General features: G+C 50.2%; 1 protein-coding gene across 1 annotated transcript in view; it reads right to left on the bottom strand.

Moving 5' to 3' along the window:
• Window positions 1-26,644, bottom strand: part of LOC119977787 (protein Atg16l2-like) — a 131,217-nt gene that overhangs the window by 72,785 nt on the left and 31,788 nt on the right. Inside the window, exons 5-9 of the mRNA XM_038818995.1 lie at window positions 20,614-20,865; window positions 18,204-18,269; window positions 11,006-11,092; window positions 7,697-7,759; window positions 4,872-4,996 (exon numbers count right to left, since the gene is read on the bottom strand). Coding sequence (XP_038674923.1) covers window positions 4,872-4,996; window positions 7,697-7,759; window positions 11,006-11,092; window positions 18,204-18,269; window positions 20,614-20,865 — 593 coding nt within the window. The remainder of the gene's footprint in view (window positions 1-4,871; window positions 4,997-7,696; window positions 7,760-11,005; window positions 11,093-18,203; window positions 18,270-20,613; window positions 20,866-26,644) is intronic.

Here is a 26,644-nt window from a genome sequence, read left to right as displayed (position 1 = left end):
TACATCTGAACCTGAGGGGCACCAATATCCTGGGGGGGAGATTGTTAGTACTCTTTGGGGGGGTTTAAACTAATTCAGCAGGGGCATGGGAACCTGGATTGTAGTTTTGGGGTGCGAGAGATTGAGAGTAGAGAGGTCAGGAGCACAGTTTTGACTTCGCAGGAGGGCGGCAGTGTTCAGGTCTGTGGTTTGAAGTGTGTCTATTTCAATGCCAGGAGTATACGAAATAAGGTAGGGGAACTGGCAGCATGGGTTGGTACCTGGGACTTCGATGTTGTGGCCATTTCAGAGACATGGATAGAGCAGGGACAGGAATGGTTGTTGCAGGTTCCGGGGTTTAGGTGCTTTAGTAAGGTCAGAGAAGGGGGCAAAAGAGGGGGAGGTGTGGCGCTGCTAGTCAAGGACAGTATTACGGTGGTAGAAAGGATGCAAGATGGGGACTCTTCTTCCGAGGTAGTATGGGCTGAGGTTAGAAACAGGAAAGGAGAGGTCACCCTGTTGGAATTTTCTATAGGCCACCTAATAGTTCTAGAGATGTAGAGGAAAGGATGGCGAAGATGATTCTGGAAAAGAGCGAAAGTAACAGGGTAGTTGTTATGGGAGACTTTAACTTTCCTAATATTGACTGGAAAAGATATAGTTCGAGTACATTGGATGGGTCGTTCTTTGTACAATGTGTGCAGGAGGGTTTTCTGACACAATATGTTGACAGGCCAACAAGAGGTGAGGCCACTTTGGATTTGGTTTTGGGTAATGAACCAGGCCAGGTGTTAGATCTGGAGGTAGGTGAACACTTTGGAGACAGTGACCACAATTCGGTGACCTTTACGTTAGTGATGGAAAGGGATAAGTATACCCCGCAGAGCAAGAGTTATAGCTGGGGGAAGGGCAATTATGATGCCATTAGACATGACTTAGGATGTGTTGGTTGGAGAAGTAGGCTGCAAGGGTTGGGCACACTGGATATGTGGAGCTTGTTCAAGGAACAGCTATTGCATGTTCTTGATAAGTACGTACCAGTCAGGCAGGGAGGAAGGGGTCGAGCGAGGGAACCGTGGTTTACCAAAGAAGTGGAATCTCTTGTTAAGAGGAAGAAGGAGGCCTATGTGAAGATGAGGCGTGAAGTTTCAGTTGGGGCGCTTGATAGTTACAAGGAAGCGAGGAAGGATCTAAAGAGAGAGCTGAGACGAGCAAGGAGGGGACATGAGAAGTCTTTGGCAGGTAGGATCAAGGAAAACCCAAAAGCTTTCTATAGGTATGTCAGGAATAAAAGAATGACTAGGGTAAGAGTAGGGCCAGTCAAGGACAGTGGTGGGAAGTTGTGTGTGGAGGCTGAGGAGATAAGCGAGATACTAAATGAATACTTTTCGTCAGTATTCACTCAGGAAAAAGATAATATTGTGGAGGAGAATGCTGAGACCCAGGCTATTAGAATAGATGGCATTGAGGTGCGTAGGGAAGAAGTGTTGGCAATTCTGGACAAGGTGAAAATAGATAAGTCCCCGGGGCCGGATGGGATTTATCCTAGGATTCTCTGGGAAGCCAGGGAAGAGATTGCTGAGCCTTTGGCTTTGATTTTTAGGTCATCATTGGCTACAGGAATAGTGCCAGAGGACTGGAGGATAGCAAATGTGGTCCCTTTGTTCAAGAAGGGGAGTAGAGATAACCCCGGTAACTATAGGCCGGTGAGCCTAACGTCTGTGGTGGGTAAAGTCTTGGAGAGGATTATAAAAGATACGATTTATAATCATCTAGATAGGAATAATATGATTAGGGATAGTCAGCATGGTTTTGTGAAGGGTAGGTCATGCCTCACAAACCTTATCGAGTTCTTTGAGAAGGTGACTGAACAGGTAGACGAGGGTAGAGCAGTTGATGTGGTGTATATGGATTTCAGTAAGCGTTTGATAAGGTTCCCCACGGTCGGCTATTGCAGAAATACGGAGGCTGGGGATTGAGGGTGATTTAGAGATGTGGATCAGAAATTGGCTAGTTGAAAGAAGACAGAGAGTGGTAGTTGATGGGAAATGTTCAGAATGGAGTTCAGTTACGAGTGGCGTACCACAAGGATCTGTTCTGGGGCCGTTGCTGTTTGTCATTTTTATAAATGACCTAGAGGAGGGCGCAGAAGGATGGGTGAGTAAATTTGCAGACGACACTAAAGTCGGTGGAGTTGTAGACAGTGCGGAAGGATGTTGCAGGTTACAGAGGGACATAGATAAGCTGCAGAGCTGGGCTGAGAGGTGGCAAATGGAGTTTAATGTGGAGAAGTGTGAGGTGATTCACTTTGGAAAGAATAACAGGAATGCGGAATATTTGGCTAATGGTAAAATTCTTGGTAGTGTGGATGAGCAGAGGGATCTCGGTGTCCATGTACATAGATCCCTGAAAGTTGCCACCCAGGTTGATAGGGTTGTGAAGAAGGCCTATGGTGTGTTGGCCTTTATTGGTAGAGGGATTGAGTTCCGGAGCCATGAGGTCATGATGCAGCTGTACCAAACTCTGGTACGGCCACATTTGGAGTATTGCGTACAGTTCTGGTCGCCTCATTATAGGAAGGACGTGGAAGCTTTGGAACGGGTGCAGAGGAGATTTACCAGGATGTTGCCTGGTATGGAGGGAAAATCTTATGAGGAAAGGCTGATGGACTTGAGGTTGTTTTCTTTAGAGAGAAGAAGGTTAAGAGGTGACTTAATAGAGGCATACAAAATGATCAGAGGGTTAGATAGGGTGGACAGCGAGAGCCTTCTCCCGCGGATGGAGGTGGCTAGCACGAGGGGACATAGCCTTAAATTGAGGGGTAATAGATATAGGACAGAGGTCAGAGGTGGGTTTTTTACGCAAAGAGTGGTGAGGCCGTGGAATGCCCTACCTGCAACAGTAGTGAACTCGCCAACATTGAGGGCATTTAAAAATTTATTGGATAAGCATATGGATGATAAGGGCATAGTGTAGGTTAGATGGCCTTTAGTTTTTTTTTCCATGTCGGTGCAACATCGAGGGCCGAAGGGCCTGTACTGCGCTGTATCGTTCTATGTTCTATGTTCTATATATTCAGAGGCCTGCTCTCTGCAAATAAAAGGAATATGCTCAAGTCATGGGCCTTTTATGAAGGAGCTGGAGTTTTGGGATCCAATAGAATCAAAAACTTAGAATCAATACAATGCAGAAGGAGACCATTCGCCCCATCGAGTCTACATCGACCCTCTGAAAGAGCACCCTACCTAGGCCCACTCCTCCACCCTACCCCCCATAACCGGAAACCGGAGCACCCGGAGAAAACCCACGCAGACACGGGGACAACGTACAAACTCCACACAGTTAGCCACCCAAGGCCAGAATTGGACCTGGGTCCCTGGCACTGTGAGGCAGCAGTGCTAACCACTGTGCCCCTGAGGCGCAGTTCTTTCTCCATGGCAATGTCTTGACCAATTAGGATGGACTTACCAACCAATCAGCATAATTTCCTCTAGATAGATTGTTAACCAGGTAATTAGGATTCTGGCTTTTATAAAAAAGAGTATTAAAGCAAAGAGGCTATGGTAAACCTTTATAAAAAAACAGACTAGGCCTCAACTGGGGTATTGTGCCCATTTCTGGGTGCCAGACTTCAGGAAGGTTGACAGGGCCTTGGAGATGATGGAGGGGAAATTTCCCAGAATGGAACCAGGGGATGCTCAGTTAATGTGGACAGACCGACGAAGCTGGGATTGTTCCCCATGGGGCAGAGAAGGTTCAGGGGGAGTTTGGTAAGGACGGCAGATTTCCTTCCCTGAAGGACATTAGTGAACCAGATGGGTTTTTACAACAATCGACGATAACTTCATGGTCACCGTCATTGAGCCTAGCTTTGCGTTCCAGATTTGAATAAATCTGAAACGGGGAAACATTGTGGGAACAAGGGGTGAGGGGAAGGGAGTGGGAATAACGGGATAGCTCTTTCAAAGAGCTGGCACAGGCTCAATGGGCAGAATGGCCACCTCTTTCTTCTCTGGACAGAGGGACTGGGCGACATCTCCCTGGAGTCACCCTGGCAACTCACCGCCATGTCCATTCTTCATGTGTGAGCCGAGGAAGGCTGTTTGACCATGGGGGTTTTCACATGGCAGTGGGGGCACAGTGGCATTGTCACTGGGCTGGTATTCCAGGGACCCCCAGGGTAATGCTCCGGGAGGGACCCCGGTTCGAATCCCACTCCAGACCAGATTTGAATTCAACAAAAAAAATCTGGAATCAAAAGTCATTATTGTAAACTTCATCTGGTTCACTAACGTTCTGTAAATATGTCAATGAGCTTTACAGCCAATGAAGTACTCTGGAAATGTAGTCACAGTTGGAGAAACGGCAGCAAATTTGCACACAGCAGGATCCGAAAAACACCAATGTGCTCACCTGGTTTTGTTACAATGATGATTTCCCTCAGTGGGGGTGTCAGCCTGGGCCTCGCCCTGAACTCTCTGAGACCCGGCTGACACTGACCCATACACCACCAACCAGCTGACACCTGTGTGGTAGTATGACTAGGGGTATTACGGTACCTGGGAGTGTGAGCTGCCATTGGTGTAGAGGGCTCGCTGCCCATTGGCCCAAGTATTGTGTTCTCTGTATTCTTATTGGCCAAGAGGAAGGTAGCTCCGCCTACAAGGCAGGGTATAAGAACCCGTGTTCCCCAGCAGCCAGGCCATTTCTGTACGTCTATTGCCGGGCTCACTTCTTGCTGATTAAAGCATTTTGTTTCGGACTTCACCTACGTTACGTGTCCATTGATTGTGCATCAATTTGATCAGACCGAGGAGCTGGCTGACGGTGTGTGGGTCAGGTTCACGCCGGTGCTGCTAACGGAGAGATCCTGCCCCACCCCTCCCCCAGACTGTAACCACAGTTAGCGTGATGATCACTCACCAAACTGTGCCGGACTCTGGCTGGAACTCTTGCGGCTGCACCGAAGTTGGTTGGGCTGCAATCTATCTCACTGAAACACGTGCTCGACCGTTTCCTGTTGGATTCAGAAGAACAGAGCACACAAACGCATACATGCACATGCACGCACACAGGCACAAGCATACACACACACAAGAATGCACTCACACAAACACATATGCACATGTGCAAACACACACACGAAAATACAGATGTCCACACACATAGGCACACACACAAGACACAAATACAGAGGCAACACACAGCCACACACACGCAGATAGTCAGACGCACACAAGTGTACACACACACAAACACATGCGTACACCCACAGACAGACACATGCACACATTCACTCAAACAGATACATACAGACATGCACACACAGGCACACATATACACATGCACGCACACACAAACAGACACATACAGACATGCACACATACAGAGACACACACATGTACACACACAAACAGACACATGCGCACACACACACACACACAAACAGACACACACACACAAACAGACACACACAGACACATGCACGCGCACACACACAGACACATGCACGCACACACACAAACAGACACACACAGACACATGCACACACACACAGAAACAGACACACGCACGCACAGACACAAACAGACTCACACACACACATGCACACATACGCACGCACACAAACACACATGGCATGCACGCAAGCACACAGGCACACACACACACACACACACACACACACAGGAACATAAGTAAGATTAAATGTGGCCTGTCACAACAGCAGGCTAGATAGGAATGATGTGGAGACACATAGGTTAACTGGAGACAAGGAAATGAGGGAATGAGCAACATTCAGCAATTAATAAATACGTTAAATAAATTAGATGGAAAGTGTAGCCTACGTAGAAATGCACAGTCCCCTCCAAATAGACAAATTAATTTACTTTGACAACTTGGTAATATAGAACGGACACACAATATTTTATTGTTCACTGTATGTAGTTTGAACATAAACACACCAAAGTTGAATAATAAAACAAAACGTGCGCTGTTGGGATGTTTATACTTTCAATCTCCCACATTCCATTGGAAATTGCTTTTCTAAACCTCCCCATCTCACTCTTCCCCTTTACCCCGTTCCTTACAAAGAAAGACTTGCCCCTTATTCAGCACTTTTCACAACCACCAGACGCCCCAAAGTTGCTCCCGCCAATGATGTGCAGTTACTGCCGTAATGTTGGGAACACAGCAGGCAATTTGAGCACAGCAAGCTCCCATAGACTGCACTGCGGTAATGACCAGGTGAGCTGTTTTAGTGATGTTAACCCAGGGATATGCATTGATCCAGGGAGAATCGCTCACCCCACTACCCCACCCGACTGCCTCCCGCCCAACCCAGCTACACCCCCTCCCCTCCACACTCCCAGCTCCCGCTGCTCTTCTGCAAAATGGGAACTTTTACATCTATGCAAGCAGGCAGACAGGGCCTCAGTTGGACAATGTTTCTGAAGGGCAGAACCTCCAACAGTGCGGCACACCGTCAGTGCTGCAGTGGAATGTCAGCCTTGTTGTGGGTGCCCTGGAGTGGGATTTGAAACTGGAACCTTGTGACACCCACTGAGCCTCAACCCAAACCCAGGGTACGAAATCAAAGAGCGTTCGGCGTAGATCTCTAAAGGGAAGGTCTCACTTGACCAACCTTATTGAATTCTTTGAAGAAGTATCAGAAAGTGTAGACAAGGGTCATGTAGTAGATGTAATATACTTGGATTTTCAAAAGGCCATCAAGAAGGTCAGGAGAGGTGGAGCCTTGGCAGAATGAACAGGAAGCTGACTAAAAACAAGGAAATAGAGAGCAAGGGTCACTTTTCTAAAGGGCTAGAATTCCAAAGCAGAAAGATGTAAAACCTGTACTGAAGAATGGCTGGGCGACACCTGGAGTTACTGTACCCAGTCCAGGTATTCACACTTGAGGAAGAGGAAAACAGATCGACAAAGAGGATTCCAGAACCCAAAGGCTGGAACTATCAGGAAAGATCGGACAGGCTGGAGTTCTCCTCGACAGGAAAGACAAGGCAGAGGTACGGCCCAATTCAAATCTTCAAGATAATGAAAGCATTCAACAGGATAGATGCAAAGAGGAGTTTTCCAGCTTGTTGGAAAGTCCCGAACTTGGTGCGATGAATAGGAGACGGTCACAAAGAAATGCAATTGGGAATTCAAGGGAAACGTCTTTACCCAGAGAGCGGGGAGAATATGGAACTTGCTCCCACACGGAGTGGTCAAGGTGAACAACGCTGATGTCTTTGAGGCGGAAGCTGGATAAACAGATATGAGAGAGGAAGGGATAGAAGGATATGGTGATGGGGTGAGACGGGGAGGAGGTGTGGGGGAGGAGGCCCTTGTGGAGCATGAACATCAGCATGGGCCGAATGGCCTGTGTCTGAGCTACGCAATGTCTCAGTGTGAGTCAAAACTTCCAAGAGACAGTTGAGGGAAGTGAAAGTTTAAGATCAATATGTCCAGTTGTAGTATTGAAGATGACTAATGGGAGGCTCAAGTGGTGGAGAGGGGCGGGGTTGACACCATGAACAACTCCACACCCAGCCCTGAGTGAGTTCCTCGAAGACACAGTCCAGTGACTGGGATCTATCCTGTGCTGCCCCCGCGAAGTGGACCATACATGCTTCAGCAAGCAGATTGGCGAGGCTGGAGGTTAGAAAGCTGGCATTTAGCTGCCCAGGAACTTTCAACGTGGCAAAACCGAACTTACCTGAAGATGCCTTTAAAGGATTGGAGAAACTTGGGCTGGGTTGAAAGAGTGAAGGAGGATGACCTGAATAAAAACAAAGGGCAGACTTGTGGCTAATGACGGCTGACGTTTAAAGGAGGAATACCCATCAGGGCTCATCAAGTACTCAAACCTGGTGTCCGACTGAACGGGCCCCAGCACCAAGGTCACATGGCCCAACGTCAAGACATCCTGGGCTACCGCCTGACCCTGCCATAAACAATCCCAAAGCCTTCAGTTAACAGTGAAATACCACGGACCTCAGCAAATATTGGCCCATTTCTGAGGACAGTTTGTGAATTTCAAAACCCAGGGATTCCCAGAAGAACTCTTCGCCTATAATCATTAACAGGCACTCGTGAACCTTGTGTCAAAGTGTTGGCACATCATTGGGAGACCTCCCTGCCAATCCATAGACATTATCCAGTCCATGGGTCACACGGGTCTCCCAACCAGTCAGTGGATGTATCTCAATCATGTATAGTGTGCTGATGGGAACAATGGAACAGGATGAGGCCATTCAGCCCCTCTAACCTCTTCTGCCCCCCATTCAGTGAGATAGAACATAGAACATAGAAGAGTACAGCACAGAACAGGCCCTTCGGCCCTCAATGTTGTGCCGAGCAATGATCACCCTACTCAAACCCATGTATCCACCCCATACCCGTAACCCAACAACCCCCCCCCCTTAACCTTACTATTAGGACACTACGGGCAATTTAGCATGGCCAATCCACCTAACCTGCACATCTTTGGACTGGGTCCAAAAGATAATGGCCAATCGGACTCAAGGCTCCCACAATCCACCATATGATTGCCCTCAGTACTCCTTGCTAAATAAAAATCCAACAATGTCAGTCTTAGAAGCACTGAACATATGGACATACAATTAAGAAGAGTAAGCCACTCGGCCCCTCGAGCCTGCTCCGCCATTCAACAGGATCATGGCTGATTCCAACCTCAACCCCACATTCCTGCCCGTCCCGCCCGATAACCTTTCACCCCCTTGTTAATCAAGAATCCATCTCGCTCTGCCTTAAAAATATTCAAAGACTCTGTTCCCACTGCCTTTATTACCACTTAGAAAAAAACATATTCTTATGGAATTATAGAACCCCGACAGTGCAGAGGAGGCCATTTAGCCCATCGAGTCTGCATCGACCCTCTGAAAGAGCACTTGACCCAAGAACCCTCCCCCGTCCTATCCCAATCACCCCCTAACCCAACATCTTTGGGCGTTCCCGCTCTGCTTTCCGATGTGATAAACATAGCCAAATCCCACCTTGTCTGAAAAGAGCCGCCCCTTATTTTTAAACAGTGGCCCCTAGTTCTAGATCTTCTGACAAGCGGAGAGGGAGACGGAGAATTGGGGTGTGTTCCACTACCCTCTGTGTGAGGCACTGCTTTCTGATCTCACTCCTCAACAGTTTGGGGTTAATTTTAAGGTTATACCCCCTTTTTCTAGACCCCCATCCTCCAGAGGAAATAGTTTATCTCCTATCTAACTCATCAAAACCCTTAAATCACTTTAAAGACCTCAATCAGATCTGCCCTCACCCGTTTAAACTCAAGGATTTATAAGACTCAAGGATTAATAAGGTTTATGTAATCTATTCTGATATCACAACCAGTCAGACGAGATGGAAAGCGGAGTTGCCTCGACCGAGGCGGTAGTGAGCTGCCTTCTTGAACCGCTGCAGTCCATGTGGTGTGGGTACACCCACTGTGCTGTTAGGGAGGGAGTTCCAGGATTTTGACCCAGCGACAGTGTGTCATGAGAGAGTACCTTTAAGAAATGAGTGTTTATATAATATCTGTAGTGAGTGTCTATAAATGTGTGTGTATATAAATACCTGTAGTGAGAGTACCTTTAAGAAATGGGTGTTCACTACTGCAGTGATGTCAGAGTGTGGGTGGAGCTGGGCTGTCTGTCAGCTTTTTACTTTTGCTTTAGGCTGTTTGCTGCAGGGTGTGTTTTAGTTTTGTTTTCAGTGTTGGAGCTGAAGCCAGACCAAGCAGGTGTACTGCTGTTCTCTCTGCCATCAAAAGACTATCTCTTGATCATCTGGTGAATTCAGAATTATAAATGTTCTCAGTAGTGAATGTAAACCTAATGTGCTTCTGTTGAAAAGTGTTTATTTTGTCTTATGGATGTTGTTAGGGAAGTTAAGTATTACTTAGTGTTGTATTCTTTGGGGGTTGTATTTGAATTAATGGTTGCTAAGATGTTCGCTGTATGTTTTAAAAAAGTTAACTTGAGTTCATAGAATAAACATTGTTTTGCTTTAAAAAATACTTTTCCATTTCTGCTGTACCTCACCCTGTAGAGTGGGCCGTGTGCTCCCCATAACCACAATCTATTAAAAGTTGTGGGTCAGATGAGCTCCATGATACACTTTGGGGCTCTCTAAACCCTGGCCCATAACAAGTGTAGGAACGGCGATATATTTCCAAGTCAGGATGGTGAGTGGAGGGGAGATTGCAGGTGGTGGTGTTCCCAGGTACCTGCTGCCCTTTCCAGACGGTAGCGGATTCGGGTTTGGAAGGTGCTGTCTAAGGAACCTTGGTGAGTTCCTGCAGTGCATCTTGTAGATGGTACACACGGCTGTTACTGTGCGTTGGTGGCGGAGGGAGTGAATGTTTAAGCTGGGGGGGGGGGGGGGTAGGTAGGGTGCATCCGCGCCCAATAGTCGGGAGGCGAGGAACAGGTGGCGACCAGTAGCCCCTCAAGCTGGTTGTGACAGTGAATCAGATCACGGCTGTTGTGCATCCTGACTCCAGCTTGTCTTGCATCCGTGTCCCTTGTATACACTTGTGACACATGGGGCGGGATTCTCCCAACGGGAGACTAAGGGCCGATGCCGGCGTCGGAGGCCGCTCCTCGCCCCCTATTCTCCCACCCCCGGGGGGCTAGGAGCGGCGCTGCGTCATTTACACGCGCTGGGCCTTGGCGCCGCGTAAATGACGCCACCCGGGCATGCACGGTTGCCGTCCTCCCCGCGGGCGCCCTACAAGAAATGGAGGAGTGATCTTGCGGGACGGTGGGGGAAAGGAGTGCTTCCTTCAGAGACGCCGGCCCGCCGATTGGTGGGCACCGATCGCGGGCCAGACCCCTTTTGAGCCGACCTCTCGCGACCTCCGTCACCACCACCCGGCCTGGGCCCAGCTCCACAACACACCGAGTCACAGCCTCAACCTCCCCACCCCCTCTGCCCAGAGACGGGGCTCTTTCCCAAATCCACCACTCTGGCCGGGCTGGCCAAACACTGCACAGGGAGATCCCACATTTACCTAAAACTCCGAAACGGCTTGAAGTTCTTGGCCTCCTGGTGTCCAGCTGCCTCGGCTGACAGTTTCCGTACCTGGCGAGAGGTATCGCTAAAACAAAAACAAGAGTTTATTAAACAACAGAAATCAGTCAAACCAGAAGCTAATTGACGTTGCCCTGTCAATGGGGGAAGTGCTATTGGAGGAGAGGGTTCATATATCCCGTATTCTGTATTGTCCACAGGGGGTTTATCGGAGGCGCGCCATTTGCTGGTGGCGGCATTCTCTACTCTCGCTGCTGTCAACAGGCTTCCCCATTGGAACCGCCCCATCTTGCCGGGAATCTCAATGGGATGAGATTCTGGCCAGAGTGTTTTCCACAACCATTCCTGTGGGAATGAATTCCGCAGACCGCCCACTCTTTGGGTGAATAAATTTTTCCTCATCTCTTTCCCAAATGGTCTACCCCCTATCCTCGGACTGTGAGCCCTGGTTCTGGGCACACCCCACCATCGGGAACATCTTTCCTGCATCTACCCTCTCCAGTCGTCTGAGAATTTTATAGGTTGCTATGAGACCACCCCCCCCACCCCCCCCCCCCCCGTCATTCTTCTGAACTCCAAAAAATACGATCCCGACTGACTCAATCTCCCCTCGTACATCAGTCCCGCCATCCCTGGAATCAGCCCGATAAACCTTCACTGCACTCTCAAGAGAGCAAGGAACATCCTTCCTCAAATAAGGAGACTAAAACTGCGCACAATACTCCAGGTGTGGCCTCACCAAGGCCGTGTATAATTGTAGCAACACATCCCTGTTCCTAATAATAGTAATAATAATAATAATAGTAATAATAATAGTAATAATAATAATAATTGCTTATTGTCACGAGTAGGCTTCAATGAAGTTATTGTGAAAAGCCCCTAGTGGCCACATTCCCGTGCCTGTTTGGGGAGGCTGGTACGGGAATTGAACCCGCACTGCTGGTCTTGTTCTGCATTACAAGCCAGCTGTTTAGCTCACTGTGCGAAACCAGCCCCTCCTGCACTTGAATCCTCGAGTAAAGGGTTAATGTATTACCCATTCGGCACATCAACAGAAGTCGGCCTCCAGCCACTATTCACAGCAGTAAAGAGTTAATAATTTCCTTATCCTGTACTGTACACGGGGCTGCTGTTATCAGCGGTAAAGGGTTAATAAAGTTCTAACTCCAGACTGCCCCCTGCTGTAAAGATTCAACTGGTTCACCAACAAATTAAACTGAGGGAAATGCTGCCGACTTGGTCCAGAACAAAGAACAAAGAAAATTACAGCACAGGAACAGGCCCTTCGGCCCTCCCAGCCTGCACCGATCCAGATCCTTTATCTAAACCCGTCCCCTATTTTCCAAGGATCTACTTCCCTCTGTTCCCCGCCCGTTCATATATCTGTCCAGATGCATCTTAAATGATGCTATCGTGGTGCCTCTACCACCTCCGCTGGCAAAGCGTTCCAGGCACCCGCCACCCTCTGCGTAAAAAACTTTCCACGCACATCTCCCTTAAACTTTCCCCCCCTCACCTTGAAATAGTGACCCCCTTGTAACTGACACCCCCACTCTTGGAAAAAGGTTGTTGCTATCCACCCTGTCCATACCTCTCATAATTTTGTAGACCTCAATCAGGTCCCCCCATAACCTCCGTCTTTCCAACAAAAACAATCCTAACCTACTCAACCTTTCCTCATAGCTAGCACCCTCCATACCAGGCAACATCCTGGTGAACCTCCTCTGCACCCTCTCTTCCTGGTAATGTGGCGACCAGAACTGCACGCAGTATTCCAAATGTGGCCTAACCAAAGTCCTATACAACTGTAACATGACCTGCCAACTCTTGTACTCAATACCCCGTCCGATGAAGGCAAGCATGCTGTATACCTTCTTGACCACTCTATCGACCTGCGTTGCCACCTTCAGGGTACAATGGACCTGAACTCCCAGATCTCTCTGTACATCAATGGGTCTCTGGTCCCACAACAAGGCAGCTGGCTCCTAACTGCTCTCTGCAGTAGCCCAGGAACCCAGTCAAACAGCTGGTATGCCTTTTGCCACCTACTCAGGGGTTGGCATAGAGAGCCCGCCATGCCAGTGATTCCCGCATTTCCAAGATTGGAAAAGACAATGAGAGGCGCGGCACTCAGGCTGTACCACCCTCACCAATGGCGTGGGACGGACCCCCCTCCCCCCGCCCCCGCAGCACTTCATAACCCCCGACAAATCTAAACACTAATGTTGGATCCAAACCCACACAACTGAGTCACGAACACATAGGGGGCAGTTTCCAGGTCTGCGCAAGCCAATACCAGGTAAGGCAAGGTGGGCCAGACTGAGGTGCGAGGGGAATTTGAACCCTATTAACTATGTAACAGCGGCTATCTCAACAAATGAAACAAATCAACTGATTGACTTAACCCCAATTCGACTGGGAAAAGTGGAAACGTGTGTTTGTGTCTCTATACCGCTCCACAGAGCCCCAGGAGATCCCAAAATGCTTTCGAGACAATGAAGTACAAATGAAGTGTAGTCACTGTTGCAATGTAGGAAATCTGGCACCAGTATGCACACAGCAAGATCCCACAGATTGCAATGTGACAGAGGACGTCCGCCAGGACGTGGCGAAGGCCACGGGACGAGGTAAGCAGCAGGCTGCCTCCACCTCTGATGTCCATCCTGGGGACACACCTAGACGTAGTGGCAGAGCACAGGGGGGGGGGGGGGCTCACTGACCATTGAGGGCGCCGGCGCAGGGGGAAGGGGGGGGGGGGGCAATGAGAGGAGGGTGAGGGGGAAGAGGGTGGGGGCGTGGCACCATCGGGAGAATGGCGGATTGCCAACAGGTTCTGCTGGGCCCTGCGTTTCTCCAGCTGTACAGTTCAAATCAATGAAGAATAAAATAGATACAATTGTGGCTGGGGTGCATGAGTGACATTGATCAGGTCAGAGACTCCTTTAATGGTAAATGTTCTGGCAATGGATTAGTGTGTGAGAGAGAGAGAGAGAGAGAGAGACACACACAGAGTGAGAACTCATGATGGAGGAACCAGAGAGGCAGCAACCGAAGAGTGAAGATAAAGATGAGTGATCACTGTAAATACACAAGGGGTTAATATAAATACACTACAACTAAGTAACCACTAGAGGGAGCACCAGAGATGTCATGACATGCAGACACGCAACCAATGGGTCATTAGAACAGGACACAACCAATGTGTAATCAGGATATCCAGAGGTGGCATTACCACAAGAGGGCACTACACGACCCATATATAAAGGACAAGGCACACAGGCTCTGCATCTTCCACTGGCAGAAACCAAGAGAGCAGGATGGGGTTGATTAACAGCAACATCACACCCTAGCACATGGTCGAGAGCAAGCTTGTATAGTGAGCAGAATAGACGGAGTTACTAGATTAGCAGAGTGTCAAACTCATTTAAGAGCATTGTTAATCGTTCAATAAACACGTTAAACTTATCTCCGACTCTGGAGCATCTTTCAGCAGAGCCTACATCAAGTGGCAGCTTATGTTACGAGCAATAACATAAGACAACATGAGGGAGATGGAATGTGATTGCCAGAGAGAGAAAGATGGCGATATCGATGCATAACGAGCACGGGAGATGTGAGGAGACGGGGTTGGGGTGGGGGGGGGGGGGGGGGGGGGGGGGTTAGCACGGACAAATGAGAGGGACATAAGGGTAAATGAGAAAGTGTGTGTGAAAGTGAAAATTAAATTGCCGGGGGGGGGGGGGGGGGGGGGGGGGGGGGAAACGGGTGCAGGAGGGACTGGGAACGCTGGGAACACTTTGAGCAGAGCAGATTAACAGGAGATTTAATTGAAGCCTTCGACATGAAGAAGGACTTTGATAGAGTAAGGGAGGAGAAGCTGTTTCCGGTGGGGGGGGGGGGTCAGTATCCACAGGGACACAGATTGAAGAGAATCAGGAAAGGAACTTCGGGGGGAGTGGAGGACTGGGAGAATTTGTTTGACACAGCGAGTTGTGATCTGGGAGGTGCTGCCTGAAGCTGGAAGCAGATTCAGGAATAACTCTCAAAAGGGCATTGAATAAACACTCGAAAAGGAAAAGGAATAATTTGTCGGGTTGTGGGGAGCGAGCGGCGGTTTAGTGGTCCTTTTTAATTAACTTCTTTCTGATCGTTTTATGATGTTCAAGATTTTATCCCTGGGCCAAATTGCAAAGTACAGTTGATCTTGTCTAGAAAATGCCAAGATACGGTTGTTAAATAATGTGGTTAAGCAAATCCAGATAAGGACAAAAGTAATTAAGGATTTGACAAACTGAAACATCGGTCTGTCGAACACCTCAAGCTGAAACTGAAATTACGCAGTATTTGTGGTTGAAATGTTGGAATGTTGAGTAGCAAACTAATGGTCCAATGTATCAATGCCTTGGAAATGCAAATGTAGAAACACATCCCGTAAAATGTTTCCAATTTGTTGGATCAGCGAATGCTTTGAAATGACGGAATTGTGACCTTTGGAATCTTTTGCAAGGACTGTTAAGAGGAGGGGGGAGGGGGGAGGGGGATGTCTGTCAGGATCGGTGGGAGAAATGGAAAGAGATTGTCACGTCAGGTGAAGCCAATCATGTCAGAGAGATCGGGATACACCCTGGGAGGGGGATTCTAACCGAATTGAAAAAGTCCTGCGTCCAGCGCGTTTAGCCGGGCGTTCCCCGGCACTCGCGGCGCCGAGTAAGACCACGCTATTGAACGGGAATCTGTTGCGATCCAGGACCTTGGCGGGCCCGATCCCTGGCGCAGGCACATGGCCAGCCTTGCAGTGGCAGGCTGGCACCCCTGGGTGGCACTGCCAGGGTACTACCCTGCCCGGAGGCCAATCACCCGGGGGCCTCCGATCCTCTGGGAGACCCCCCTCTCCTCCCTCAAGTGGCGTTTGCCTTAGGTCTCCGAGGTGGAGGGGTTAGATCCCAAAGCCTCGGGTAGATCAGGCGAGCTGCACATTAGAGAGAGACTAGCTGCTCACTCTAATATGCAGATTTGCCAAATACCGATTCCCCTCCCTTCCCCCACAATGGACGGTATCCAGATCACAATGTCTCACCATATCCTGTTAGATTCTGCGAGACGTGGCGAGCCGGGTAAATCCCGGGCGGGAGAGGGCTCTCCCGACATCTACGTCGTGTCCCGTTTGGGCGCGACGCGGCCGGTAGATTGCACTTTGGAAGAAGAAGATGCCAGAGTCCTGAAGAAGAGTCCTATTGGACTCGAGAGTTTAACGCCGTTTCTCTCTCCACACGATGCTGCCACGCCTGCTGAGCATTGCCAGCAGTTTCTGTTTTTATAGAATATTCCTCAACAGGATAGACCACCAGAAAAGGGGATAAAAACTCAGGCGCTTCAAGGCACTGATGCCCAACGATAAAAAGATCAAAGACCATCACACAACAGAACACTTGAAGAGACCATGTCACGGCTATCTGATAGATAAGTAGAGTCACAGACAATACAGCTAGATACCACTGTATATGTTAAGCACTGTTTAACTTGCGTTGCTTAATAAATCTATTTGTCATTATCTGTGTGGTCCTTAATCAGTCCTTAATTGGGACGAGCCAGTCCCAAATCTACGAATCTAACAGGGGTGAGATTAATTGAAAAGCTCTTTCAAAGAGCTAGCACAGGTTCAATGGGCCAAATGGCCTTCTGTATTATATTTTATTAAGCGAGAGATGTGCGGGTTAGGTGGATTGGCCAAAGATGTGCGGGTTAGGTGGATTGGCCATGCTAAATTGCCCGTAGTGTCCTAATAAAAGTAAGGTTAGGGGGGGGGGGGGTTGTTGGGTTACGGGTATAGGGTGGATACGTGGGTTTGAGTTGGGTGATCATGGCTCGGCACAACATTGAGGGCCGAAGGGCCTGTTCTGTGCTGTACTGTTCTATGTACAGTGTTACACGCACACACACACACACACACACACACACACACACACACACAGAGGCACATTCCCATGTGCATCTACACATGCACACACTCACACACACATTTATACATGCCCAAGCATGCACACTACGAATGCACACTCATGATTGGGAGATATTAGGAACTTGGGTCCAGAAATGGGGTCCAAGATGTAGCAGACAATTTAGGGATCAAACAGACTGAGAACAAAATGCCAGCAGCAGAGTCTGAGGGATAAGCCCACAGCCTGACTTACCTTGTCCCATTCAGACTTAACTTCGCTAGCGGGAATACACAGAATGTCCCGGTTCAGCCAGGATGATCCACTCAAGATCCGTTGTCATTCGGGACAACCCTGTTTAACCAGCCATGAGCGCATCTCAGAATCTGATGACCTATTTGTCCATCAATGGAATGTTAGTTGCATATAAATGGCATGCTCTGTTCTTTTGTGTATACGGGAGAGGGCAATCAGCCAAGATAATGATAGTAGGTTTGGAAACTCAAGATAACCTTTGTTTGAGGGGTTGCATGGAGCTCAGAGAGAGCTGTTCTGAACAGTTACAGAAAGAAGGTTGTGGAAATCGACTAGAAAGGTCATGAAAATTGCCACCGAGGGAGGCTTTGGAAAAGGGTTCTGAACAAATGTCCCTAACAGACTAAAATATACTTCTTAAATGTAAGTATTGCCTTGGTCTGTCTGTGTATGTAGCATGTGCAGGATGGTTATTAAAAGCGATGGTTAATTGGAACTAGTGTGTCAAGGTTAAGAAACTGCAACTAAACGGTTAGTGTTAGAGCTGAAGTAAAAGTTTAAATATTGTTTTATTTATTTTTATTTTAATAAAGCTTGTTTACAAAATAACCAGTTCTATTTCTTACATAATCGCTCCTGGAACAAATTGATCTACTAGTGCCATCGTAAAACTTATGGCATCTAGTCCAGTCTCTCAGCCACTGTTGACAGCTGACGAGGTGTCTGTAACAACTGACATGCACACACATACACATGCATGCACACACACGGACGCACACACATGCACACACACACACGCATGTACACGCACGCACGCAGACGCACACACATACACGGACGCACAAACATGCGTGCACACATGCACACTCACTCATGACAAACCCTCACGCATGAACACTCATGCACAAGCACTCATGCACACGCAGTGACATGGCAATAATTAAACCCTCCCACCTAACCCATATCTATGAAGCAAGCCTCACTCACGTGTCCATTGCGATGGGAACAGTGGAAACGACGGCCAAATCTTTCTCCAAATTCTTCTGTTTGACCCTAAAGAGGAAACATAGAAAAAGGTTGCCAGCCCGTGTCATTGCAGAAAGATGTTTTACAGAAACTCAGTACCCTCTCCCAGAGGAACACGAGTCAATTCTTCACAAAACCCTAATCCCATGCTGTTAGTGTCCTGGGAGTGTTTGATGGGGACAGTGTAGAGGGAGCTTTACTCTGTATCTAACCCCGTGCTGTACCTGTCCTGGGAGTGTTTGATGGGGACAGTGTAGAGGGAGCTTTACTCTGTATCTAACCCCGTGCTGTACCTGTCCTGGGAGTGTTTGATGGGGACAGTGTAGAGGGAGCTTTACCCTGTATCTAACCCCGTGCTGTACCTGTCCTGGGAGTGTTTGATGGGGACAGTGCAGAGGGAGCTTTACCCTGTATCTAACCCCGTGCTGTACCTGTCCTGGGAGTGTTTGATGGGGACAGTGTAGAAGGAGCTTTACTCTGTATCTAGCCCCGTGCTGTACCTGGTCTGGGAAGGTTTGATGGTGATAGTGTAGCGGGAGCTTTAGTCTGTATCTAACCCCGTGCTGTACTTGTCCTGGGAGTGTTTGATGGGAACAGTGTAGAGGGAGCTTTACTCTGTATCTAAACCCGTGCTGTACCTGTCCTGGGAGTGTTTGATGGGGACAGTGTAGAAGGAGCTTTACTCTGTATCTAACCCCGTGCTGTACCTGTCCTGGGAGTGTTTGATGGGGACAGTGTAGAGGGAGCGTTACTCTGTATCTCACCCCGTGCTGTACCTGTCCTGGGAGTGTTTGATGGGGACAGTGTAGAGGGAGCTTTACTCTGTATCTAACCCCGTGCTGTACCTGTCCTGGGAGTGTTTGATGGGGACAGTGTAGAGGGAGCTTTACTCTGTATCTAACCCCGTGCTGTACCTGTCCTGGGAGTGTTTGATGGGTACAGTGCAGAGGGAGCTTTACTCTGTATCTGACCCCATGCTGTACCTGTCCTGGGAGTGTTTGATGGGTACAGTGTAGAGGGAGCTATACTCTGTATCTAACCCCGTGCTGTACCTGTCCTGGGAGTGTTTGATGGGGACAGTGTAGAGGGAGCTTTACTCTGTATCTAACCCCGTGCTGTACCTGTCCTGGGAGTGTTTGATGGGGACAGTGTAGAGGGAGCTTTACTCTGTATCTAACCCCGTGCTGTACCTGTCCTGGGAGTGTTTGATGGGGACAGTGTAGAAGGAGCTTTACTCTGTATCTAACCCCGTGCTGTACCTGTCCTGGGAGTGTTTGATGGGGACAGTGTAGAGGGAGCGTTACTCTGTATCTCACCCCGTGCTGTACCTGTCCTGGGAGTGTTTGATGGGGACAGTGTAGAGGGAGCTTTACTCTGTATCTAACCCCGTGCTGTACCTGTCCTGGGAGTGTTTGATGGGGACAGTGTAGAGGGAGCTTTACTCTGTATCTAACCCCGTGCTGTACCTGTCCTGGGAGTGTTTGATGGGTACAGTGCAGAGGGAGCTTTACTCTGTATCTGACCCCATGCTGTACCTGTCCTGGGAGTGTTTGATGGGTACAGTGTAGAGGGAGCTATACTCTGTATCTAACCCCGTGCTGTACCTGTCCTGGGAGTGTTTGATGGGTACAGTGCAGAGGGAGCTTTACTCTGTATCTAACCCCGTGCTGTACCTGTCCTGAGAGTGTTTGATGGGGACAGTGTAGAGGGAGCTTTACTCTGTATCTAACCCTGTGCTGTACCTGTCCTGGGAGTGTTTGATGGGGACAGTGTAGAAGGAGCTTTACTCTGTATCTAACCCCGTGCTATACCTGGTCTGGGAAGGTTTGATGGTGATAGTGTAGCGGAGCTTTAGTCTGTATCTAACCCCGTGCCGTACTTGTCCTGGGAGTGTTTGATGGGGACAGTGTAGAAGGAGCTTTACTCTGTGTCTAACCCCGTGCTGCACCTGTCCTGGAAGTGTTTGATGGGGACAGTGTAGAGGGAGCTTTATTCTGTATCTAACCCCGTGCTGTACCTGTCCTGGGAGTGTTTGATGGGGACAGTGTAGCGGGAGCTTTACTCTGTATCTGACCCGGTGCTGTACCTGTCCTGGGAGTGTTTGATGGTGATAGTGTAGAGGGAGCTTTACTCTGTATCTAACCCCGTGCTGTACCTGTCCTGGGAGTATTTGATGGGGACAGTGTAGAGGGAGCTTTAGTCTGTATCTAACCCCGTGCTGTACCTGTCCTGGGAGTGTTTGATGGTGATAGTGTAGCGGGAGCTTTACTCTGTATCTAACCCCGTGCTGTGTCCAAAGCTGTCAATGGATTTATACGTGATCAGTGGTATCTGCTGACATGCAGCCAGAGTGAGCGCTATATCACGTTACCTCTTTGGCTTCTCGTTCAAGTAATTCAGGTCTGCTGCCGCTTGAACCTTAATGTCGATCATGCTCTGGATCAGGTCCGACCCCTCCAGCTCCTTTTTCCGTAGCTTCTCCCACTGAGAGCGGTGAAGCTGCTGAAGTTTGTCATACTCCTCTTTCACCTCACTGTTGGCCTGCTCCAACTCATCGATTCGAACCTGCAGTTGCCCTCGCTCCACTTCCAGCTCAGCCAGCTTCGCTTCCAACTCTGATAACCTAGGTAAGATACAGGTAGTCACTGAAGGGATCACACCGGGACATCCTGGGCTAACTTCCGAATGCAACACTAAGGCCTGGATATTTTGCCACAATGGGGAACCTCTCCGTCGCGGCAAAATTGGCAGAAGTGAGCAAAAGGCGCAGGTCCTGCCCCCGAGACTGTGGATGGGGGAGGGTTTGCCTACCCACAGTTCACGGAGGCAACTGGACAATAAAATCATCAGCTGCCAGATTCTTGCAATGCTGTTTTGTAAAGGCAGAGTGTGGAGATTAGAGCAAGTCAGAGAAGGTCTCAACTCGGTCGATTAATTTGGATTGCCAGGTTACTCCTTCGGAGAGGAAAGGCACCCCTCTGGACCTGGTCCCGGGATATCTTTCGGGATAGTGAGATGCAGAATTGGAGCAGATCAAATACCCTTTGGAATTATGAAAACGAGGCATTAATGTGTGTTAAAATTTCATAAACCCAATAACTGTCACGTTTATGGGGAGGTAAGGGGCAGCACGGTGGCGCAGTGGGTTAGCCCTGCTGCCTCACTGCGCCGAGGTCCCAGGTTCGATCCCGGCTCTGGGTCACTGTCCGTGTGGAGTTTGCACATTCTCCCAGTGTCTGCGTGGGTTTCACCCCCACAACCCAAAGATGTGCAGGCTAGGTGGATTGGCCATGCTAAATTGCCCCTTAATTGGAAAATAATTAATTGGGTACTCTAAATTAAAATTATGGGGCGGTGGTGTCGTAGTGATACTGTCACTAGATTAATAACACTAAAGATCCAGGATAAAAATCTGGGAATTTGGGTTCAATCCCACCATTGCAGCTGGCGTAATTCAATACAAATCTGGAATTAATAGTCCAATGAAATTGTCAATTAAAAGCCCATCTGGGTCACTCATGTCCTTCAGGGAAGGAAATCTGCCGCCCTTACTCGGTCTGGCCTACACGTGACTCCAGACCCACAGCAATGTGGTTGACTCTTAACTGCCCCCCTGAAATGGCCGAGCAAATTACTCAGTTCAAGGGAAATTCGGGATGGACAACAAATAGTGAACCAGTCAGCACCGCCCAGATTCCAACAAAAAATAAATTTTTTAAAAAAGCACATTGGAACCTGTTAACACAACTGCCAGAAACAACTGTCAAAGGGACTTGTTAAGACTGTCAGAATTGTCAAGAAGACTGTCAAGACCAACTGACAACATGGGCCTGTCAAGCTGTAAAGGAATTTAAAAGTCCTGCCCTTTTGACGTCTGATAAAAATGTTTGGAGTGTGAAAAAAGAACAATATTTTCTATTGTACTTAAACTTCCAGAAGTAATTTGACAATGTGCAAAATCAAAGGTCACTGCAGAACATAAAGGCCCATGTTGTCTTGGGTAACAGATTAACATGGATAAGGATTGGTTGGCTCTTCGGCAAGAGAGAGTCACTTTTGGGTCGGCAAGATGTCGGGGCTGGTCTAGCTCACTCGGCTAAATCGCTGGCTTTTAAAGCAGACCAAGCAGGCCAGCAGCACGGTTCGATTTCCGTACCAGCCTCCCCGAACAGGCGCCGGAATGTGGCGACTAGGGGCTTTTCACAGTAACTTCATTGAAGCCTACTCGTGACAATAAGCGATTTTCATTTCATTTCATTTTCATGTGATGAGTGGAATACCACGGGGGTCAGTGCTGGGGCTCAACTTTTACAATTGATATCAATGATCTGGACGGAGGGACCAAATGTATTGTTGTAAAAGTTGCTGATCACACTAAAGACCATAAGACATAGGAGCAGAATTAGGCCATTTGGCCCATCGAGTCTGCTCCGACATTCTATCATGGCTGATATTTTTCTCATCCCCATTCTCCTGCCTTCTCCCCATAACCCCTGATCCCCTTATTAATCAAGAACCTATCTATCTCTGTCTTAAAGACACTCAGTGATTTGGCCTCCACAGCCTTTTGCGGCAAAGAGTTCCACAGATTCACCACCCTCTGGCTGAAAAAATTCCTCCTCATCTCTGTTTTAAAGGATCATCCCTTTAATCTGAGATGGTGTCCTCTGGTTCTAGTTTTTCCTACAAGTGGAAACATCCTCTCCACGTCCACTCTATCCAGGCCTCGCAGTATCCTGTAAATTTCAATAAGATCCCCCCTCATCCTTCTAAACTCCAACGAGTACAGACCCAGAGTCCTCAAATGTTCCTCATACGACAAGTTCTTCATTCCAGGGATCATTCTTGTGAACCTCCTCTGGACCCTTTCCAAGGCCAGCACATCCTTCCTTAGGTATGGGGCCCAAAACTGCTTACAATACTCCAAATGGGGTGTGACCAGAGCCTTATACAGCCTCAGAAGTACATCCCCGGTCTTGTATTCTAGCCCTCTTGACATGAATGCTAACATTGCATTTGCCTTCTTAACTGCCGACTTAACCCACACATTAACGTGAAGTGAATCGTGAACAAGGACTCCCAAGTCCCTTTGTGCTTCTGCTTTCCGAAGCGTTTCCCCATTTAGAAAATAGTCTGTGCCTCCATTCCTCCTTCCAAAGTGCATAACCTCACACTTTTCCACACTGTATTTCATTTGCCACTTCATTGCCCATTCTCCCAGCTTGTCCAAGTCCTTCTGCAGCCCCCTTGCTTCCTCGATACTACCTGTCCCTCTACAGATCATTGTCGGAGAATAAATTGTGAAGAGGACAGAAAGATTCAGCAAAGGACATAGAGAGGTTAAGTGAGTGGGGAGAGAGAGGCGGGAAAAGAGAAGGGGGTAGAAGAGAGAGGGAGGAGAATAGAGAGAAGAGAAGAGGGGAAGAGGGGGGAAGGGAAGAGGGGGGAAGGGAAGAGGGGGGAGAGGAAGAGGGGGGGGAGAGGGAAGAGCGCGGGAAAGAGAGAGGGGAAAGAGAGAGGGGGAAAGAGAGAGGGGAAAGAGAGAGGGGAAAGAGAGAGGGGAAAGAGAGAGGGGAAAGAGAGGGGGAACGAGAGAGGGGACAGAGAGAGGGGAAAGAGAGGAGGGGAAAGAGAGAGGGGAAAGAGAGAGGGGAAAGAGAGAGGGGAAAGAGAGAGGGAAAGAGAGAGGGAAAGAGAGAGGGGAAAGAGAGAGGGGAAAGAGAGAGGGGAAAGAGAGAGGGGAAAGAGAGAGGGGAAAGAGAGAGGGGAAAGAGAGAGGGGAAAGAGAGAGGGGAAAGACAGAGGGGAAAGAGAGAGGGGAAAGAGAGAGGGAAAGAGAGAGGGGGAGGGGGAGGGGAAGAGGGGGAGGGGAAGAGGGGGAGAGAGACGGGAAGAGGGTGAGAGAGAGGGGAAGAGAGACGGGAAGAGGGGGAGAGACGGGAAGAGGGGGAGAGAGGGGGGAGAGAGACGGGAAGAGGGGAAGCGAGACGGGAAGAGGGGAAGAGAGACGGGAAGAGGGGGAGAGAGAGAGGTAGTAGAGAGAAGAGGTTAGAGAGAAAAGAGAGAGGGAAAAAATGGAAGTGAATGTGGAGAGAAAAATAAAGGAGTGAAAGAGAAAGTGAAGGACAGAGATGGAGAGAGGGAGGGGGGGGGCGGAGGTAGTGAAGGAGAGAGCAAAGGAAAGCACAATGGAAACGAATAATCGAGAGACAGAAAGTGAGAGAGAAAGAATTGTTATCTATATAACACATTTCACACGCCCTGGACATCAGAAAGTGCTTCACAAACAGTGAACAGTGATTGTTTTGAAGGGTAGTTGCTGTAATGTAAAAAATGCAGCAGCCAATATACTCAGGTCTGACAAACAGCAGCGCGATCATGCTTTAGTGATATTGATTGAAGGAGGATCAGTTCGTGAACTCCCCTACTCATCAAAATAGAGGCCCTGGGATTTTTGTGGCCGCTAAAGAGGAGAAATGGGGCCTTAGCTCAACAGCTCATTGGAGGTATGCTCCCTCAGACAGCGCGCCACCCCCTCAGATAGAGCGCCACCCCCTCAGACAGTGCGCCACCCCCTCAGACAGTGCCAGCCCCTCAGACAGTGCGCCACCCCCTCAGAGTGCGCCACCCCCTCAGACAGCGCGCCACCCCCTCAGACAGTGCGCCACCCCCTCAGACAGTGCCAGCCCCTCAGACAGTGCGCCACCCCCTCAGAGTGCGCCACCCCCTCAGACAGCGCGCCACCCCCTCAGACAGCGCGCCACCCCCTCAGACAGCGCCACCCCCTCAGACAGTGCGCCACCCCCTCAGAGTGCGCCACCCCCTCAGACAGCGCGCCACCCCCTCAGATAGAGCGCCACCCCCTCAGACAGTGCGCCACCCCCTCAGACAGTGCGCCAGCCCCTCAGAGTGCGCCACCCCCTCAGACAGCGCGCCACCCCCTCAGACAGTGCGCCACACCCTCAGACAGTGCGCCACCCCCTCAGACAGTGCCACCCCCTCAGACAGCGCGCCACACCCTCAGACAGCGCGCCACACCCTCAGACAGCGCGCCACACCCTCAGACAGCGCGCCACACCCTCAGTGCGCCACCCCCTCAGCATGCCCACCCCCTCAGACAGTGCGCCCACCCCCTCAGACAGCGTCACCCCTCAGACAGTGCGCCACCCCCTCAGCGTGCCCACCCCCTCAGACAGTGCGCCCACCCCCTCAGACAGTGCGCCACCCCCTCAGACAGTGCGCCACTCCCTCAGACAGTGCGCCACCCCCTCAGACAGTGCGCCAGCCCCTCAGACAGTGCGCCACCCCCTCAGAGTGCGCCACCCCCTCAGACAGCGCGCCACCCCCTCAGACAGCGCGCCACGCCCTCAGACAGCGCCACGCCCTCAGACAGTGCGCCACCCCCTCAGACAGTGCACCACACCCTCAGACAGCGCGCCACACCCTCAGACAGCGCGCCACACCCTCAGACAGCGCGCCACACCCTCAGACAGCGCGCCACACCCTCAGACAGCGCGCCACCCCTCAGACAGTGCGCCACCCCCTCAGCGTGCCCACCCCCTCAGACAGTGCGCCCACCCCCTCAGACAGCGTCACCCCTCAGACAGTGCGCCACCCCCTCAGCGTGCCCACCCCCTCAGACAGCGCCACCCCCTCAGACAGCGCGCCACCCCCTCAGACAGCGCGCCACCCCCTTAGACAGCGCCACCCCCTCAGACAGCGACACACCTTCAGACAGTGCCACCCCCTCAGACAGCGCCACTCCCTCAGACAGTGCGCCACTCCCTCAGACAGTGCGCCACTCCCTCAGACAGTGCGCCACCCCCTCAGACAGCGCCACCCCCTCAGACAGCGCCACCCCCTCAGACAGCGCCACACCCTCAGACAGTGCGCCACCCCCTCAGACAGTGCGCCACCCCCTCAGACAGTGCGCCAACCCCTCAGACAGTGCCACACCCTCAGACAGCGCCACCCCCTCAGACAGTGCGTCACCCCCTCAGACAGCGCGCCACCCCCTCAGCGTGCCCACCCCCTCAGACAGCACGCCACTCCCTCAGACAGCGCCACCCCCTCAGACAGCGCGCCACCCCCTCAGACAGCGCCACCCCCTCAGACAGTGCGCCACCCCCTCAGACAGCGCCAGCCCCTCAGACAGCGCCAGCCCCTCAGACAGCGCCAGCCCCTCAGACAGCGCCAGCCCCTCAGACAGCGCGCCACCCCCTCAGACAGCGCGCCACCCCCTCAGACAGCGCGCCACCCCCTCAGACAGCGCCACCCCCTCAGACAGCGCGCCCACCGCCTCAGACAGTGCCACCCCCTCAGACAGTGCGCCACCCCCTCAGACAGTGCCACCCCCTCAGACAGTGCGCCACCCCCTCAGACAGTGCGCCACCCCCTCAGAT

Source organism: Scyliorhinus canicula, chromosome 14 (assembly GCF_902713615.1).
Source record: "Scyliorhinus canicula chromosome 14, sScyCan1.1, whole genome shotgun sequence".
In the NCBI taxonomy this organism is placed as follows: domain Eukaryota; kingdom Metazoa; phylum Chordata; class Chondrichthyes; order Carcharhiniformes; family Scyliorhinidae; genus Scyliorhinus; species Scyliorhinus canicula.
The sequence above is the reverse complement of the archived record's forward strand: the minus strand, read 5'-3'. Positions and strand labels throughout refer to the sequence as shown.